Below are 16,906 nucleotides of genomic sequence, written 5' to 3'. Positions count from 1 at the left end.
AGCATTATTCAGCTTCTATGACTGCATATTAATTTCACTTTATCTTTGAGGATAGGCTTCCAGAGGGAAGCCTTAAAAGTTAGGATCTTCAGGAGAAAGTGATGCTTGGATAGATTTTGTCAAGCTCCAGACTTCTCACAGTAAAGCCTTGTAGCTTGAATCTTGGCTGTTGTGAGCTACTTGGAATCCACAGCTGGCATCAGTTGTCCCACTAGCTGAAGATCGAAACCAGAACTTCCTTGCCAGTGACTGAAGGTGTTTAACTACTGCAAATTGTTTTCGAACTGCTGCTGAAGTGCAGTTACTTAACAGCTTTCTGCATTATTACTGGGCACAGATGAACATTTTAATCTGAGTCAGTGATTAACCTGATTGATAATAACTCATTGTATATTCTTTACTTTGTTTACTGAAAAGCAAGAATGAACAAAAGCTCATCTAAAACCATAAGGATTGAAGGTGCTACAGATATTTGTACAACTCTATAACATAATGTCTTTGGGCTTATGATTTCTTCACAGCATATCCTGGCACGATTGACCAGCGCACCCTCAATGAGGAGACAGCTCTCTTCCTGGCCACTAGCCGGGGCAACCTGGACTGCTTGCTTGCCCTGCTGCAGGCTGGGGCTGAGCCTGACATCTCTAACAAGGCCAGAGAAACTCCTCTCTACAAAGGTGAGGTCCAGAGCTTCCAGGATAATGAGCTCCACCAGAAGAGATCTCACAGTATTGACCCTACCTTGTTCATCTCAGGCATAGAATCACAGAATCATAGAATCATTAAGTTTGGAGAACACCACAGTCCAACATACCACTAAACCATGTCCCTCAGTGCCACATCCAGACATTTCACCTTAAGGGAAGTTGGCCCTGTTGCCTCCCTGAGCAACAACTACTATGATACATGCTGTCCTACCTGTCTGCACATTGTACAACAAAACCTAATTATAAATGTAGCTGCTTATTTCGAGTGCCTTTGGTTTGGGGTGCCACAGTAAAAATGTATAGGAAGCCTGACAGACTGGATTTCAAGGAGTAGTGAACAAACTGATAGAATAAAAATTATCAAGAAAGTACTATTATCTGAGGATGGTCCTGAGCTGTGAATTGCAGGCTGACAGAGTTCTATAGACTCCCCTTGTTAATATTTAGTAAGGATCTTTTCCTGCTGACTCTTTTTTCCCCCTCATTTTCTTATCTATATAGAAACTTACTTGTAGTTCAGAACAACAAGGTCCAGAGTAACTTTACTCAGAATTTGCAAACAGAATGTTCAGGTCATGCTATCTTCATGCCATTCTACATTCTTCCTTCATAATTTATATTCTGTCCCTTGTCATCTCCCTTTGTGATGTCCACCCAGTACAAAGCCAGGCTTGATCTTCCTCAGAACTATACTTGGCACATGCCTGCAAATGACACAGTCTCCTGCAGGCCCAGAATGAAGTCTGACTTCATTGCTGCATCCTGTACAAGTCCCAGATAGTGTCCTTTGCCAGCAGCATTACCCCTTGTACTGAACAAGATAGATCTATTGGCTTATTCAATGTGGCCAACCTGTGTTCTGTTGTTTGTACTCTGTGAAAGGAATACCCAGAACACCCAGATTCTTTCCATAAGCTTGTACTATTCAATTCCCTTTTCTTCAAAACAGCCTGTGAGCGCAAGAATGCAGAGGCTGCAAGACTCCTGGTACAGTACAATGCTGATACCAACCACCGCTGCAATCGAGGATGGACTGCTCTCCATGAGGCTGTCTCCAGAAATGACCTGGAGATTATGGATATCCTGGTGAAAGGAGGTGCCAAGATTGAGTCTACAAATACCTATGGGATCACTTCTTTATTTGTGGCAGCTGAGAGTGGGCAGTTGGAAGCTCTGAGATACCTGGCAAAATGTGGTGAGTAGAGTTGTGCCATTGATACACTATTGCTTGTTTCATCCTTGATATTTCAAAGGTCCCATTAATTTTCCCTGTCTCAGCTTTTCTATATTTGTAGATAAGTACTAGCCTGTAGAGCTGCTGAAACCCTTTTGCTCCAGATAGCAGTTTGTGTGGGTCTTTTAGAGAGCATAGTCTACACACATGCATTTCTTTAGCATCCATTTGAGGCCACCTACACTGGAAAATAATATGGTGCTCTCTAATTGAATTGCCTTACAGCTTTTAAAACCTATATTGCTGTGCACGTGTATTCTAAATCCAGTCATAAAAGAAAACTGTAGGTGGTAAGAGATGGCAGAAGTTGAACATTAGCCAATCCCATCTGCTCACAAACATGTGCCACTAATGGACAAGGTTAGCTCTCCTCCATTAATGAATACCGCTGAAAACAAAGTCCTATTGTATAGTTAATGGATTTACACCAAGGAGAAGCAATTTCAGTCTCTCACGTGTATGTATTCAAACATATAGGCAGAGTGAATTTGATTTTTATTTACACTAAACCTACCTTTTACTGCTCCAGTCAATGTAAATAAGGGGACAGATTTTACTACCATTTTGAAGCATATTTTATCCTTGCAGTGGACTAATACTTCAGTGTAGGTAAGAATTGGATCCTGCACTTGTGAAAGGAAAGCTAAATGGCAGTAAATATATGAAAAACTTATAAAGCAGTTATTATGGCTATGAAAGATACAAAAGACAGGGAACAACCAAAAAAAAATGTAATCTGCCGTTCAGCTAACATTGTCAAGGCAGTTCTGTATGACCATTTAGTCCATCAAACTGCCTACAATTTTAGAAATTACACTGGAATGTGATCTGTGTTTCAACTTAGACATTGTGATTTCCTTAAAGTTCAATTTTGAGAAAAATACACAAGAGAAAATCCAATAAAACTATTCAATTGTTTCAAGCTTTCTAAAACTCCTCTGAGAATACCAGAAATTATATCACTGCATTGTTTACGATGAGCAATGTTCATCATAAGAAGGTTTTCTTTTTCATTTCTTTTTCATTATAACATAGTCCTGTGTTATGCTTTGTCACTGCAATTCTCTTGATGCTTCCAGCTACAACATTTTCAAAGGGCCAAACACAACACAGATGTTTCATTTCGGGGTGAGAGCAAAAGGAAATATTCTCTTTGGCAGGGAGCTTTCGTGATCTGATAGAAGACTGATTGGTTCCTTTATTGGAGTTTAGAAGCAAAACTCCAGTGAACTGTCATACTCATTTAGGATACATACAAAACAGTCTTTCTCAGGACAGCGTAGTACATTGCATGTTGCAGTATACTGCAGTCAAAACCCAGTATTTCAGACCTTAAATATCTAGCACAGAAAAAAAAAATCAGGATTCCAGATTGTCTGTGGTCAAAGAGTATTAGGGCTTTGTTTATTTTTTGCTTGTTGTTTATTAAGACAAGCATCCACTAGAGTACAAGAAAAAATATACTACAACCTCATGAAAAATATTCATCCTTTCTTAGCTAACATTTACCAGTTGGACCCTAAATAGAAGCCTTATGAAAAAAAAAGCTAGGTCCTTAGGTGCTGAGTTTTGAAATGAACTAAGTCTTGTTCAAATGAAAGATTAGTAGAATTATTTCTGGTTCCTATGCAGATGTCTTGTGATAAAATCCAATTTTAGCCTAGATATGCGCTAAAATTAAAATATAGTATAAATAGTGTAAATTCACTTACAGTTTGAATATAGAAATTATAAGCAATATTAATAAGCCTAAATAAATAAGTCATAAATACATAACCACAAAGCAATTTACTTAAGAGAGCATGTATTAAAGTCATATAATCCCCAGTCTTGTTCAGGAATATTTTATACATATATATAGATAGATAAATAGATATAGTGTAAATACGTAAGTACTTAGGGAATTGTTGTGTCTAAAGAAAAGTACATGTTGAATAAAGAACAAGAACATTTTAAAATGTTTATCTATGAAATACAAATGAATGGAGCCTGGATTCATGACTGGGAACTGATGGGTGATACCCACTGTTTTATCCTGAGTGTATTTCTCCTTTTCTTGAGTGCGTTATCATTTTATCATTCTACTTTCCCCAGCAATCTCTCAGTGAGAAAATGATTCCCCATATAAACTCTCCCTCATAAAATTAACATCGTGGCAAAACCCATTGGAGATCTATAAAATAACTGTGTAACATTTTCATTTTGCTACGATCAGATTTTGTTCACATCACCTTTCTGCATATGGTGTAGCTCTAGTGTTATGGAGACTTACGTGTTCATTCAGTGCATGTTGCCCCCATCTGATTCAACCCTTTGGTCCTATATTGTTTTTTTCTTCCTTCCTAGGTGCTGATATAAACACTCAAGCCAGTGATGGTGCTTCTGCTCTTTATGAAGCCTGTAAAAATGGACATGTACATATTGTAGAGTTTCTTTTGTCCCAAGGAGCTGACGCTAACAAAGCCAATAAGGATGGCCTCCTACCTCTTCACATAGCAGCCAAAAAGGGAATTTGCGAGTAAGTTTTAGTTTCGTTTAGTTTCACCTTTTAGGTAAAAATCCTAAGTTCTCCTTTTCACAAGGACTTTATGTCCTAGATCCAATTATGAGCACTACAAATTAGGGAGATTGCAATAACCTGAACAGAATGAGTTTGCAGGATAGGATGAATAGGATGTGTGAGCAGAAATATGGGGTGAAAGATCACATTAGCTTTGCCTAGAAATCACTTATTACAGCTAAATAACCACATGTATCTTGAAAGCAGGCTAAGAAGAACTCCACAAAATATATTTGGGATGGAATGAAAAAAAAACATCTGTATATGAAGTTAGCACTCACTTTAAACTCCTTGCCACAGCCCACAGCTATTTTTGCAGGATACAATCATACTTCTAATTGCAGTCACTGAACCTTTTGGTGACTGTGGAGGACTCCATTACCACAATTTCTATCAAAAACCTTTAAGAAATTGTTATCCAAATGCAAAGGTTGTTTCTAGACAGCTGTTTTTGCAAATTGCTACAAAAGATTCTCATACATTTCACAACGTCTAAGGAATTAATCTTTTGACAGCACTACACCTTCCTATATCATCTTTTATCCTAGCATTTGAGTCCATTTGGGAAGCCCAATTACACTTCTCAAATCATTTTCATAGACATAAGGATATTTATTTTCTGGAGTAATTGGAGTAAGTCTGCTTTGTGAAAGCTATATGTTCAGGAGGAGGCTCGGTGTGAATTTATGTAAAAGGTTTATATACATCTAGCACATACATAAATATCTTGCACAGACTAATATAGGCATGATTCAAAATTTTCTCTGTGGTTTAACTTAGAAAGACAGTTTTTTGACAACAAACACATTTTAGATGAGATAGAGACAAAACCCAGATCTAATTGTTTGCTTCCAAAATAGTTAATCTGACAGTATAGTAAATTGATCTGAATCCAATCTGTAAATAGAATCTGGACCAGTTCTCTGATTCTATTCTTTCCCTCAGTAGATAGATAGCCCAATCTGTAAACAAATCTACATGGAAATTCAGCAATCTGAGTGCATCCCTATGTTATGATAGAAACAGCCAACCTGATTTGGAGGTCATGTCTATTGCCAACACTCAGCAGCATGCATGGGATAAGAAGTCAGCCCAAACTCTGAGTTTGTTTACTTGTAAAAGATTGAGCACAATTTTTTGTGCCCAACTGCCCAACTGCTGTGAACTGAAGTACACGAGGAAGAAAAAAGATATTCTCTTACAAATATTTATCTAAATGATGAAACTATAGTCCAATTGGCTGATTATTGTTAATTCCAGTGGTATTCAGTAAAATAACACCCTTCAAAATGACCTCTCTTTGTATTCCTGAAGATTTAATACGTAATTCTGCTGGAATTCCACACTTCAACTTTTTGCCAGAGCACAAAATCTCCCTACCATCAAAAAGCCAAGAATGTGATCCCAAGGCTCAACTGTCAATTCTTGTTGCTTGGTGTTTGTTTATTTTAAAGGACACCTTGTCAGTACTGACACAAAGTTCATAAAGGTCCTCTCATCAGCTCTAAGGCAAGTGTAAGCTGTCATTTAATTCCTTCACCCTTGAAACTGGGGAGCTAAGAAGACTTTGTGAAGCGTAGGCAGATTTATTATGTAAATGCAAGTCAATCATCTCTTGGCACATTCATATTAAGGATACTCTGCCTCCTTCCTTTAATTTCCAATGAATAGAAATCACAAAAGCAGGTTTCAGGTGTAAGGAGTAACTCAGCAATATTTCAGAACTGCATATGAGTCTCAGCCCTGTGACAGACAGTATCAATAGCCTTGTCTGTCCAGTCTTGACTACCTTCACTTATCTACGTTCTTCCTCCCTCCAGGTAGGAATGTGTGGTGGTAGAGACGCCACATTTCTGAACCAAGTTGTTTTGAAGGATGAAGAAAACAGACGGGTTATACTTTGATAGAATTTCCAGACTTTCCTCCCAGCAAAATCTGAGGGGCTGTACTAAGGTGTGGGACACTGCAGAATTTGGATATAAAGCCTCAGTGTGCCATCACTGCAGAGAGGTTCAGGACCTCACAGACAGAAATGAGGCAGAACATCTTTAACTCAGACGTGAAGAGCTGACTGAGGCACATATCCTGGAGGGAAAGAACAAAACAGACTCTTAAATCTTCAAACAGTTGATCATGGGATGACTGAATGTTGGCACTTGGCATGGTGTCCTCACAGTACTCTCCTCTCTTCTTGCTATTTCAGCTCTTATAGAACATTTGATAATAATGGAAAGTTGCCAGCTCACCAGCACCCACCTCCTGCTCCCTGATGAAACTTAAGGTGCTGTAAGAGTAGTGATGCCAAAGACACTTAAAGAAAAAAAAAAGAAAAGAAAAAAGAAAGAAAGGGGGGGGGAAAAGCACTTATTCTCCTAAGACATTTATTTAATGTAAAAAAAAAAAAAAAAAAAAATCTTTGTTTCAAAAATGAGAAGTAAAACAACATTGAAAACATCAGCTGTCCACCATGCAAATGGGACCATAACCCTGTTAGGTGTCATGCATCTTCAACTTTTCTTTCATCTCCTGGGAGTGTGGAGACTCAGTCTTTCACAGGATCATTCAGCACATCACCAGCAAAGGTTTCTCTGAGGCTAGTTTACATTGTGCTTAGTTCATTATGTAAATGTAAGTTTTAGGGACACTGCAGTCAAGCTGAACATGTACAGCATCTTAAAAGAGGTGTGCTATGTATGTGCTTTGCATGTTAGAAGAGCTCTTGCCTGCCAGATATCTTCTGCATAGGAAGAGGAGGAAATGATGTGCTTAACTCACTGCTAAACAATTGTTTTCACAGATAGGCAGGAGGTAGACTCTGGTTTGGCAATTTCTAGTCTCATTCTATTTCTTAAGGTGCCTTATCTGTATAGAAGCAAGCTAATGCCTCAGCTAAAACATCTAACTTTATTAGCAGGAAATGAGAGTTTAACCTACGGGCTTGATTATGTAGCTCCAGTGATGCCTATGGAGACATAAAAATACTCATGGATTTACGATAGCTGGAGCCTTGTACATCATATTTTGAACTTCCGATTACGTAATGAGAACAGCTCAATTTATGTTGCTGTGCTTAAGGCTGCATCACACTTTCCAATAGCAATCCTTCATTACTGGAGCTTAGGACTTGGCTGTACTTTTTTTTTTTTTTTTTTCCCCCTCCCTGGGCTAAAACATGGCACACAGCCTGGAAAATATTTTTATTTCTTTTTCTTCCCTTTCTTAATTGTCATTCTGGCTCTCAACATTTGGGATGGATGTTGATAGCCCCACAGATTTACTAAAGCCAAAAGCTGTGCAGAGGGCCTCTAGTATGGGGCTCAATCCAGAGTAGAAATTGAACTGTAAAATCTGACATGGAGGTCTGGAAACCAAGTATGTAGCTTATTCCAGCTCAATCCCATAGGAGTGGAGGTTTCATTCCCTTTCTGGTCTCAAGCTTCTTGCTGTGGCTGTGACCTATGAAGTCCTTCACCACAGAGCAATCATGATGGATCCCCTGCTTCCTCATTCAGTTCCTCTGAAGCTCAGAACCTCCTCTGACAGCACCAGAGGAGTGCTGTCCACAGAGTGATGGCAGAGGTGCAGAACATCAGGGAAAGCCTGACTGGGTGTCTGCCATTTGTGCTATTCATGAGTTAGAGCAGGATAGGCAAAGAGTAAGTGCATTGTTTCTTCCATTGTAATTGCCCCTGTGGCCGGCATTGTCACAAAAAACTGGGTGATGATTTCAAAAAACACCTCCATAAAAGAGGGGTAACGCTTGTCACATTTTTGGCAATGTAAAAGCATTGGGAATTGAAGATAGTTTTCAAGTTGACACTGATTTTCTCAGAGCAAATCATTCCTATGCTCAAGTTAGCAGGCTCTTACAGTTACTACTAAACAGCTAGGTTTGCAGAAGATCCCCTAGAACTCACCGTTGCTCACTGATTCTCCACTTGACAGGATTGTCTCCATGCTGATTCCTGTGACTAGTCGCATCCGTGTCAAGCGCAGTGGCATCAGTCCCTTGCACTTAGCAGCTGAACGCAACAATGATGACATCTTGGAAGAGCTAATTGATGCTGGCTATGACGTGAACACCACCCTCTCCAATGAACGAGCCTGCCTTTACGAGGACAGACGCACCACACCTCTCTATTTTGCTGTTTTTAACAACAATATCTACGCCACAGAGCTCCTGTTGCAAGCTGGAGCCAACCCTAACATTGACCTCATCAACCCACTGCTTATCTCCATACGCCATGGTTGCCTGAAGACAATGAAACTGCTTCTCGATCATGGAGCAAATATTGATGCCTACATTTCAAGCCATCCCACCACATTTCCAGCTACCATCATGTTTTCAATGAAGTACCTTTCTCTGCTGAAGTACCTCCTGGATCTTGGCTGTGATGCTCTTTCCTGTTTTCAATGCCAGTATGGAAACTGCCCACACCCTGCTTTAAATTACAGGCGGGACCGATTTAATGATCCTCAGCTGTCCAAAGAACCAACCATAACGCAGGTAAGCACTCCTTACATTATCTTTAGTACTTTTGGGAACACCTCTCACCCATGTGTCTTGATAACTTCACATATTTCTTCTCCCACCTTTCCTGCAAGAGAAGATCCTTTTTTTACATAAAAATAAGGCTTTGTAAAGTTCAGTGAGTGTTTCAACTGCACATTCAGTGACAATGTGGGCACAGGCAAGAGCTGCTGATGTCCAACCCTGAATTTCAGATGAATGATAGCCATCTTGACAGCTTTTATTGTCAGATCCACAATACTCTTTTCCTCTAGACATGAGGTGCCAGAACTGAAACATATTTTCTTGTCAGACAGGATCAAATGGGCAGTAGAAACCCTGTAATGATTGTTATATTTGATAATTTATCTGCAAATCTAAGCGCTTAAAGGTTAAATTAAAATTGTATAGTCCTTCAACCTTACAAGGGTAAACTAGTGAATGTAAACATCTGTTTCCAAATCTGGATAAGCAGCCCTGGAGAGAGTGCATAAATTAATACATTAGCTAAATGACTGTCCATACTATTTGAGGCTTTCAGAAGAGACCAGGAGATTTCAATCCATGGATTCATATTTTCAAAGCCAATTACATATTTTAGATGACCCTGTCTTATGCATGTATATCTGCAGTCCATTCCAAAGCTCAGCTACTGCTTCCTTTGTCTGGAATTGGATTCTTAATCCCCTAAATGACTTTGCAGAATTGCAGAGTGCACATTTTCTTGTTGTTTTTGGTGTTGTTTTGTGTGTGTGTGTGTATGTGTGTAATCCCTGCTTGTTGACTCCTTCCAAAATATCTTAAAGTATATCTGACCTTCCAGTCAAAATTTACTGCCCTTCAACTTGCAGCAAAACAAAGACCTCAGCATGGCAGTCCTCTTTCTCTTTTGGAAAGCATTAGGGAAGCAATAAGTCAACTCCTATTGAGCTGAGGTGTACTTTTGTTTAATTCAGAAGAAAGTGTTATTTAAGCCAAATAAATGATTGGCATTAAATTGAGTTATCTCTAATTCTGGAAACATGATGATTTTGGATGTGGGCTGAAAATCCAAGGCAAAGAGAGAGTATTTGTATGTACCCTATGTGATAATTCAGCCACACAAAAACAGGTATTTTTACTTAGCTAAATGCAATATTTCCCTCTGAATCTCACTTAACCATATTTTCAACTTCTTAAAAAATAATTGGTCACACACAAAACAGAATCATCACCTGAAAGGTCAGAGACATTAGCAGCAGAAGCAAGCTGTGTAAGATTATACCTGTGCATAGAGGAACTGATGAGTCTCTGAGTCTTTCATATAGAGACTGTTTCTGCACACAGAGTAGAACAAGTGGTGTCTTCCCTGTAGTATCATTTTAAATTTGCTTCTTAATGCTAGGTTTCTGGCTAACAGAAGAAAGGCTTGTCTGGGGTAGTTTCATGATATGGCTGTGATATGGTTTGTATTCCAAAAAACATAGGGAGTCATATGAATCTTCTGCTTTTTCTATGCATAAGATGCACATTTCTTATCTTCCTGTATCAAATTACTTAAGGAAAATAAATCAGAATTAGTCTTTATACAGTGACACTGTGAGCTATTGGAAGTTGGTTTGAAAAATACATAACTAAAAATAATTACTGATTCTACTGAATTAGCATTTCCTATGAAAATGAATGCAGAAAAATGCTTGCTGTCTCAGCACCCGGTTCCCGAATTGCGGTGCCAAAACCGTGAGCGGGAGAAATGAAGCATCTTTCTGCCACGAGAGGGCATTCAGGGGCCTGCCGAGACTTCAGGCGGTGCGTCCCAAAAGCAGAGCTACTTCGCCCCTGAGACTGTCCCAGGGCCTGTTGTTGCAGGTTTGCTTTCTGCTTCATTTTGTTCTGTATCTTTTCCTGTAACCTGTTCGGGAACATTTTTAGTCTGGAAAATATATTTTTAGATTGAGCGTTTGAATGAGGAAGAGAAGGAAAATAAAAGGCAACCTCTCTAGTTGGAGTCAAAAAGAGAACAGTAAGATACAGTGCTTTATTACACAGAAACTGTATCCTCATTTAAGCTCTGAGAGAGTGGATTTACTCTTTGGAGGTGTAGTGCAGATTCTCAGTTTGCATGTTGTATATGCAACTGCATGGCAATGGCGTAGGAGCAGGCACTGGAGAATGTCAGATATCCCAAACAACATTTCCTATGAACAATTCAGGTAGGAAACTCTGGATTGCCCACTGGATTTTGGGGTCTTCCCAAAATCATTATATCTAATTTTTCTGGAAATGCTCAGAGAAGCAAAGTCAGAAGAGCAGTACATGCTTCTGTGAATGCTTTGACCTTGAATGAAAAGATCTTACGATTTTCTGTAGTTTTGTTCTTCATAGATGTGATAATATTTTATTTCTGGATAAGAGTATCCACACAAGGGCTTAATTCATTATGACTTAGGGCTCATACATGTATGATCATATGTGATTACATGAGCTTAAACTGAAAGAGATTCAAGCTGGTGCATTATCTCTCCTGTTTGGGGTAGGCTTGGAGGGTGCCTACAGACAGTCTCAGTGACTAAGATGATGTATAGTGCATAAGTGACCATTGTTCAATTGTGTTTGGCCACGTGTCTGAGCTCTTATCTGCACAGCATGATTTTTAGTTCACCTTAACTTATTCAACTGCTCACATGTAGATAAATCCACAGATATCTTCAACATGTGTATCACCCAAATAGAGATAGATGAAGCTGTCTGGTATAACACGCATTTAGGTTAAAGTGGGAAGGCAAATTTTTTGAAATGAATCTACTTAAAGTCAGATCACTGCTTGAGAATTTCCGTAGTTCTCCATCCTAAAGCTCAGAGTGCTCTGCATCTTGCTCTATGGGCAAGGGAGGCTGTGCCTGGTCCAGACCTAAATAAGGACGATTAAACGGGGCTTTAGTAAAAAATGTTCTGAGGTAAAACTGGAAGTTGCCTCTACAGTTGGTAGAAAGACTACAAAAGTAGTCAGGGTTGGTTTTGCTGTTATAATTTCTATAGGTGCATTCATCTTTCACTGACTGTTGCAAATTTGTTTTTTTCTTGAAGTTTTGTGATATGGTGTCTACTCCAGAGATAAGTCGCTGGGCTGGGCCAATTATTGATGTTCTCCTGGATTATGTGGGTAACGTCCAGCTCTGTTCCCGGCTCAAGGAGCATATAGACAGCTATGAGGACTGGGCTGTCATTAAAGAAAAAGCAGGTATGGTTACTCAGAAAAGAATCTGCCACAAATATTCTCACTGTTGGATTCAAAATGTCAGTCACCATTTCCTCTTACATTTTCATTTTTTCTATTGAAAAGCCCTGTAGGTTTTTAACCTGACCTCTGCAGAATCATATAGTCAGTATCCATCCCCTAAACTCAGTAGGATTTCCCTACTGAAATTGAATTAAATTTTTCAACCTAGTATTAGGCACTAGAAAGTGCTGGAGTATGTTGACTTCGTGATGTTGAATTTACCCCAGATGTAGATCTGGCCCACTGGAAATAAGCCTTGCCAGAGCACGAAGGCTCATTTGTCTGAGCCTGTGATGTAGGCAGATGAGGGCAAGTAGACAAGGTGACCACCTCCACAGGTGGACACCAGCAGGACAGCAAGCATCCACGGCTCTCCCAAAATATCCTTTCTCACAAGATCCAAAGACTTTCACAGGTATTATCAGAATTAGTTGTCCAGCATGAAGATAAACTGAGAATGTATTGCATTTATTTTCAGTGGTGAGGCTGAGTACTCTGAAGCATCTTGCTTAAATCCTCCTAGAAAGCCCACTGCTAGGCTGTCATGGGATACAGCATCCCATCCTCCAGCCTTATTTCCTTCCCTATGTCATGCCTCAGAATGAATGAGCAGACACATCACCTCACCATTGCAGACAAAGCCTCTATTTTTACTTCTCCTCCTCCCATTTTCCTCTTGCCACGGACATGGATGTCCCTCTCAAGTTTAAATCTGTTCAGTTCACATTTTTGACATGTCTCTCTTTCAGAGCCTCCACGACCTCTTGCCCATCTTTGTCGTGTCAAGGTACGAAGCTTGATGGGAAGAAATCGCATTAAACTCATTGACACATTGCCTCTTCCATACAGACTGATTCGATACTTACAGCATGATTACACACAGTGACCTCAAGCATGGTAGACTTTCAGCAGCTTCCTGGCATGTCACTCAGAGTCAGCAGCATGAAGTGGCACACACCAAGCTGCTGGCTTGGTCAAGTGCCTTCCAATGACTAATCTACAAGAAATAAGCTTCTGGAGTGAGTGAGAAGAAAAAGGAGTGGACATCTAAACATCAGGTTTTACAGGAGGAAGCACACGTGATCCACTTCAGAGCTTGGTTAGCAAAGAAAAAGAAGTGAAAGCCAAGGCTGAAAAATGAGTAGTGCTGAAGCAAGTACCAGTGAGGGTACTCACTGATCTGGGGTCTGGTGGAGCTTAGCATCCTTGCTGTGATCACATTTCAGAAGCTGTTAAGAGTCAAAATATTTGGGAAAACAACTACATTTCGTTCACTGACTGAGATTTTTATTTTAGTTTCTACTCTGTGTTTTGGATTTCTGTTCAGTGTGCTGGTTGCTAATTCTCTGATAGTTTGACACTGTCTTGGTAAAAATTTTTTGGACCTTTCTCAGTCGAGTACTTGATTTCTGAACATTCAAAGCTCAGAACTTTTAACTATACTCAGATGTGCAGATTCCTTTAAAAGCTGAGAAAAGCTTTATTGAAGGAGGATGTAAGAACTGTATTTACACCTAGCAAATACAGTTCAAGTTGTATTACATAAGAAGGCAGTGAAATTAGTGAAATTCTGTTTGAGATAATTTTCTGTATTTTCTGATTTTCTATACTGGGGATTTGAAAGCAACTCATATAAATATATATTTCTTTTCTGTAAATTAGAAGTAGTTGTACTGTAAACAGTAGCCATGGTCTGTCATGAAGCTGGTGCCTGAACAGAACAAAGCCCTAGAGGAACATGGGCAGTGATGAAGAAGAAAGGCAAGATACACAGGGAACAGCCACACTGCTACACAAACTTTATCTACTGTTCCACTAGAGGATCTTGTCCCTATGAAACTCAGCCTCTCTTACTTCCTTGACTTCTGTGACTATAATAATACTATGATTGAAAAAAAGAGAGGTTATTTCAAGATGATGAGACTTTGAGATTTAGGAAAAAAAATGCCCAGAAGTTAGCTCTAAATCTTTATTCAGGTGCCCAAACAGTGCCAAGATTCTTGTGCCAGGTGTAGTTACATTGAAGCCAGTGGATAACTCTGGTGTCAGATATTACTGAGATGGAATAAGTCCTAAGATTTAGCCTTGAATTTCTAGACTTCAGAAGTTAGAAGTATCTATTAGTTCTTTTGACATTGACGAAAGTTATTATCTTAGCTTCTCTGAAAATTAGGTCACCTATTTACAGCTCAGATACACAACTGATTTATGGCAGCTTAACAACTTGCCATCTATCAGCTGAACCGCTATAATTGTCCGTGAAATTCTTTTATTGAAGTTTTTAACAAGTCACATTCCCTCACAGCTGGGGAGGCTGAGGAGCCCACGAATGGTTATTGGCAGTGACTACAGCTCACTTGACAGGTGTGACTTGCTGAACCACTGAAATTCAATGAATGCCTCGGTCCTGATCAGGCGCCTAAGTAAGGATGGAAGAACCTAATTTTGGAATCATGTCTTGGCAGATGTTATTCTAGAAGCATACCCATTCTTACCTTAGGTGACATAAGACTTGTGAAATAGGGATTGTTTTGACTTCCCACCAGAGACTTGACAGATCTGTTTTTGTTTTTTGGCCTGCATACTATGAAATGAGATAGAAATTTAACTAGGGAAAATGCACTGGACTGATTTTGTATGTGGTTTCACAACTTAGCACTAAAAGTGTGTTGCGCACACATGGGCCTATCTGGGCACAAAAATCCAGATTCTGTGATGGTTTTGTGTGAAATGCATTTAGCACTCATGGCATAGGATGTGAATGAAAGCAGAAATGGTCACAGCAAGCGCACTGTCCATAGCTGTCCTCTTCCTAAATGTGGAAACAACAGTTTCATTTCTCACTGAACTGTGATCTTCAAAGCTTTATAAAATAAGATGAAATTCCTCCACTGTTGAAATTCCATCAGCCTCCTTGTCCTGAAGTGTTAACTCCACCATTCTTAGAGGAGGAGTGAGGTCTCTGGAGGTACAGTGCCACCTACCCAGTAGGGCCATTCAGAAAATGGAGCCTCTCCACGACACCATTTAGGAGCTGGCCACCACTGCTGGCCATACAGAGAAGAGCTGGCTAAGCATCCCTCTGAAGCACTCCTCCAGCCTTTGTGAGTCTGTATTGTCAGGGAAAGAGCTGTAATTATAATCATAGAATCACTGAATATCCCAAGTTGATCATGATTCATATGGATCATTGAGTACAACTCCTAGCTCCACAAAGAACTGCCCAAAAATTAGACTATACAATTGTAAGCGATAGTTTGAGAAATGGAAAGTCATCTGTGGAATTATTGCATCCCTTAGCTAATGGGGCTGAGCAGTGAAGGTCCAGGTCTTACTCACATTTATATAAATCAGAAGAAATATTGTTGAAATTAAATAAGTGTAATATAACAGAGTTGCAGGTAGTGGATAGAGCTGAGCATGACCTGGTGGAGACCATTTAAGTAAGCATTTGTTTGGTGTGTGGTGTCAGCTCTGGAGACTGCTAGCTTACAGAAGGATTTGAAATCACCAGCTGCAGGGATGAGATTTCATAAACCATCCCAAACTGGGAATTTTCTCTGAACCAACATCGTTATGTACACAAAAGTCTCATGAATAACAGCTTCTTTTTATGTCTCTGGACAAGATGAAACTGGTCTTGGGTGGAGCAAATACAGAAAGTCCATTTCTTCTTTTCACCAAGAGACCTTCATCTTTGCTGAGAAACTCATATCCTGGTTGATCTCAGCTGTCTGTCCTGAGCAACAGCCACTGACCTGATGTGAGCATACCACAGCTGTGAGATGGGTAAGGACACAGTGTGCACAGCAACTTAGGAGAGATGTATGTTAGAGGGAGAGCCTAGTAATTACATTATTATGCCCTTTCTGCTTGATCTTTACTGCAAACCTTCACTCAGTCAGTTTACATTTATTTGCACTGAAATGGAGCCAACTACCTCTCCTACACTCCAGTCACTGGCACAATGTTTAATGTGTGATGCTGAATCTGTACAAATGTGATGAACATTTAGTGCATCTGTCTAAAACTGTGATAAGATAAATACCCAACATCCCAAGCAAACTAGGCTTTATAAGCAGATCAATAGTTCCAGCTCCTTCAGAGATTATAACTTTTTGTGATATACAATAGGAATATTTCATGACCAGGTTACTGTACTTTATCCTACTGCAACATGTGCAATTCACTTTATGTTTGTGTGCACTATTTTGGTTTTTATTTTATTTTATACGGAATATTTTCATTTACCATTATTTATGAATGCTATTGTAGTTTTAACAGTTTAAATTTGCACTGTTGTAGTAGACAGCAGCTCTTGATTGTTATGTTTCCATCTTTCCAACAAAGTATGAATTAAACGATTAGATTCTAAAGTGTTATCAGCTCTCCTGGATAGCAAAATTAAACAACTAAACAGTGGAACAGCCAGGAAAAGTCTAAATCGATCCAAGCTTGCACAATTAATAATTCTGATGGCAGTCTCAGGGGTGAGAGAATAGTAAATATTGGTAGAGAGACAGTTGTTATTCTTTGCACACCTTTTGAAATGTCTAATACATCCGCATTCTATGATTTTGAATGTACTTAGCAACTGGCTTCTGATCATTCATGTTTTATTTCACTGATGCTTCAG

The 16,906-nt window shown here is 39.4% G+C and overlaps 1 protein-coding gene across 10 annotated transcripts in view; it reads left to right on the top strand.

Annotated features, from left to right (window-relative positions):
* ASB2 (ankyrin repeat and SOCS box containing 2) overlaps window positions 1-16,860 on the top strand; it is a 45,982-nt gene extending 29,122 nt beyond the window's left edge. For all 10 annotated transcript variants that reach the window (XM_048947675.1, XM_048947679.1, XM_048947672.1 and 7 more), the window contains 6 exons: window positions 522-677; window positions 1,657-1,902; window positions 4,288-4,459; window positions 8,447-9,008; window positions 12,078-12,231; window positions 13,020-16,860. In XM_048947675.1, the coding sequence (XP_048803632.1) occupies window positions 522-677; window positions 1,657-1,902; window positions 4,288-4,459; window positions 8,447-9,008; window positions 12,078-12,231; window positions 13,020-13,156 (1,427 nt within the window). In that variant the 3' untranslated portion in view covers window positions 13,157-16,860. The remainder of the gene's footprint in view (window positions 1-521; window positions 678-1,656; window positions 1,903-4,287; window positions 4,460-8,446; window positions 9,009-12,077; window positions 12,232-13,019) is intronic.
* Window positions 16,861-16,906: the final 46 nt, after the last annotated feature.

Source organism: Lagopus muta, chromosome 6, assembly GCF_023343835.1.
Source record: "Lagopus muta isolate bLagMut1 chromosome 6, bLagMut1 primary, whole genome shotgun sequence".
NCBI lineage: Eukaryota > Metazoa > Chordata > Aves > Galliformes > Phasianidae > Lagopus > Lagopus muta.
The sequence above is the reverse complement of the archived record's forward strand: the minus strand, read 5'-3'. Positions and strand labels throughout refer to the sequence as shown.